This window comes from Trypanosoma rangeli (genome assembly GCF_003719475.1).
Source record: "Trypanosoma rangeli strain AM80 chromosome Unknown Tra_15.4_contig_00993, whole genome shotgun sequence".
In the NCBI taxonomy this organism is placed as follows: domain Eukaryota; phylum Euglenozoa; class Kinetoplastea; order Trypanosomatida; family Trypanosomatidae; genus Trypanosoma; species Trypanosoma rangeli.
The window spans coordinates 1-2,254 of record NW_021706740.1 but is presented as its reverse complement, the minus strand read 5'-3'; the positions used below and the strand labels follow the sequence as shown (position 1 = coordinate 2,254).

The window sequence follows — 2,254 nt, the reverse complement described above, 5'->3', positions numbered from 1 at the left end:
GGGGCGCAGTGAAGCCTCTCCCGCTGCCAGGCAAACACGCAGGCTCAACGCTGTCGCCGAGAACAAACCGACAAAACAACAACCGGAAAACCAACGAAAATAACACATCCACAAATCAATCAACCAACAATATACTGAACCAATACACACAAAAAAAAATGGTGACTGGTCTCCAGTCATTGCTACAAACAAACAATATAACAAACAAAAATGGACACAATAAAATAAATACATGAGGATTGCGCTGTGCTAGTGCTGAGGGGAGAGCGCAATTTGTGTGCCCAATAAAAAAAAAAAAACGTCTTGCGTAAATTTAAAAAAAGCGGAAAATAAAACAAAATGTATGTCTACATGAGACTTTATTTAGTTTAAAAAGTGAGTGGAGAAACGGAGATGCTCTCAGTAAAAGCACAAACTCACCTCCACCGGGGTCCACTCAGCACAGGGCCGCAAAGCCCCATAGCCCCAATAGCAGCCGAGACACACACCCACGCACCGTGCCATCACCCCTTCCTGAATCGGGCCTCACACGTGTAAGGTTGTCGAAAGCAACGGAGCTGTCACCAGAAAGAGAAATGCTGGGTGTGTCCTTCGCAAGAATCGCGCTGGTGTTTTCGGATCCAACAGCCAGGCGCACCCTTGGCGATGACAAAGCCGGCGAAGACCCCGACTCCTCACCAGCACCGTGACTGCCTTTATGGGCCTCCTCTGGTAGAGGCCCTTCAGGATTCAAACCGTCACCAATCCTCTTTTCTCCAGGTTTCAGCTTGGAGGCAATATCCTCATCATTCCCCAGAGTTGTGAGTGGTCCCTCAGCAGCCGGTGTTGGAAGTGAGACTTTGCTGGCACTGAGGCTCGTGAGCCTATTATCACCAAGTGCCTCTTTGTACAACAGGACATTGCCCACCGTCACGTCAACCTCGCCTGTCCCCTTCGCACCGTCGCCGCCAACGTAGAAGTCCAAGACACCGCGTGGGGTGTACTCAAAGGGCGCAACATCCTCCTGAATAAGCTCATTATTGTCAACGTACACATACAACGATTCCCTAAACTTTTTCAGTATCACTTGATACGTTGTGCCAGGCTGCCACGTAACATCTTTATCTGACAACTCCCGAGACTTTCCGTTGACAATTACTCCCCACTTCTTGTCCTTCGTGTAGAACAGACCAACAAGCACAGTATTGGCATCGTCATTCATCCTCACACCCATCAAAGGAACAGGACTGTCTGCCTCCGGCACCGCGTTAATCATCACCGTCGCCACAAGAGTGAAGTCATTGTTCACAAAGTGGTACGGTTGGAACTGTCCCTTGTTGCCCACAGGCCACTCCGCCCCCGCTGCTGCGCCTCGGAACCTCACGCCCCCCTCCGTGCCTGCCACATTCCCACCATGCACCGTTGCGTTCACTCCGAAGTACTCGTCTTTCCATAAATTCCCTTCCAAACTGTTGGACCAAAAGCCAATAAGCCCTTTGGTGGGAATGGGCACTTTACACACATTCTTTATCCGCAGGTCAACAGTGCCAGTGGAAGCACAGTTTTTGAGTGCCGTGCCCATATCTTTCCAAGCCTTCACCACGCTCTTTATCCGCTCCAGCTGCTCAGTCAGGTTCACAGCAACAATACTGTATGAATCTCCGCTCTTCTTCTTCTCGTACAGTAAAATCAACTCCTTCTTGTCAGCTGTGTACAGCAGGGAGCTGGCGGCAGCGTTATCGCCTTCGCGAGATACCGGCCCAACGTCATGCACACGGGCATTGTCTGTCACCCAAAGATGCAGCCGACCCTCTCCCTTCTCCTCAGAATACACCGGCATGGTAAGCAGCATCACCTTCTTTCCATCGAAGGTTGCAGTGATGAAGCCACTTCGCACGCCCTCCCTTTTTCTATCATGTGAGATGCCCCACAAGCGAGAAATTGGTTCACCGCTCGACGAATAGTACAAAGATAAAGAGTTGTACATGTAATAGGAACGATCCTTGCAGGGAGCCATCATGAAGATGCTTCGGTCATAGACTTCGCCCCACTCCACAATCGATGGATTGTGGCAACCCTCACCTACCATATAGACTACAGGCTTCCATTTATTCTCTGACGGGGTGAAGTGCGCGAGAAGCAAAAAGGTATTTCCATTATCTGTGGCCTGCATGGGAAACACAAGTGTGCCGTCACTCATCACAGTACCCGACCCTCCGCCAGCAGAGACATAAGTCCCGGGTGTAGCAAGCATTCCGAGCCGAATTTCCACCGC

General features: G+C 50.5%; 1 protein-coding gene across 1 annotated transcript, besides 1 other annotated feature; it reads right to left on the bottom strand.

Annotated features, from left to right (window-relative positions):
* Window positions 1-184: 184 nt before the first annotated feature.
* Window positions 185-209: a microsatellite.
* Window positions 210-436: 227 nt separating this feature from the next.
* On the bottom strand, window positions 437-2,254 carry TraAM80_10477 (trans-sialidase; the record flags this gene model as incomplete). The annotated part of the gene is made up of 1 exon (XM_029387093.1): window positions 437-2,254. A coding segment is annotated over one exon (1,818 nt), but the record flags the coding sequence as incomplete, so codon positions are not given.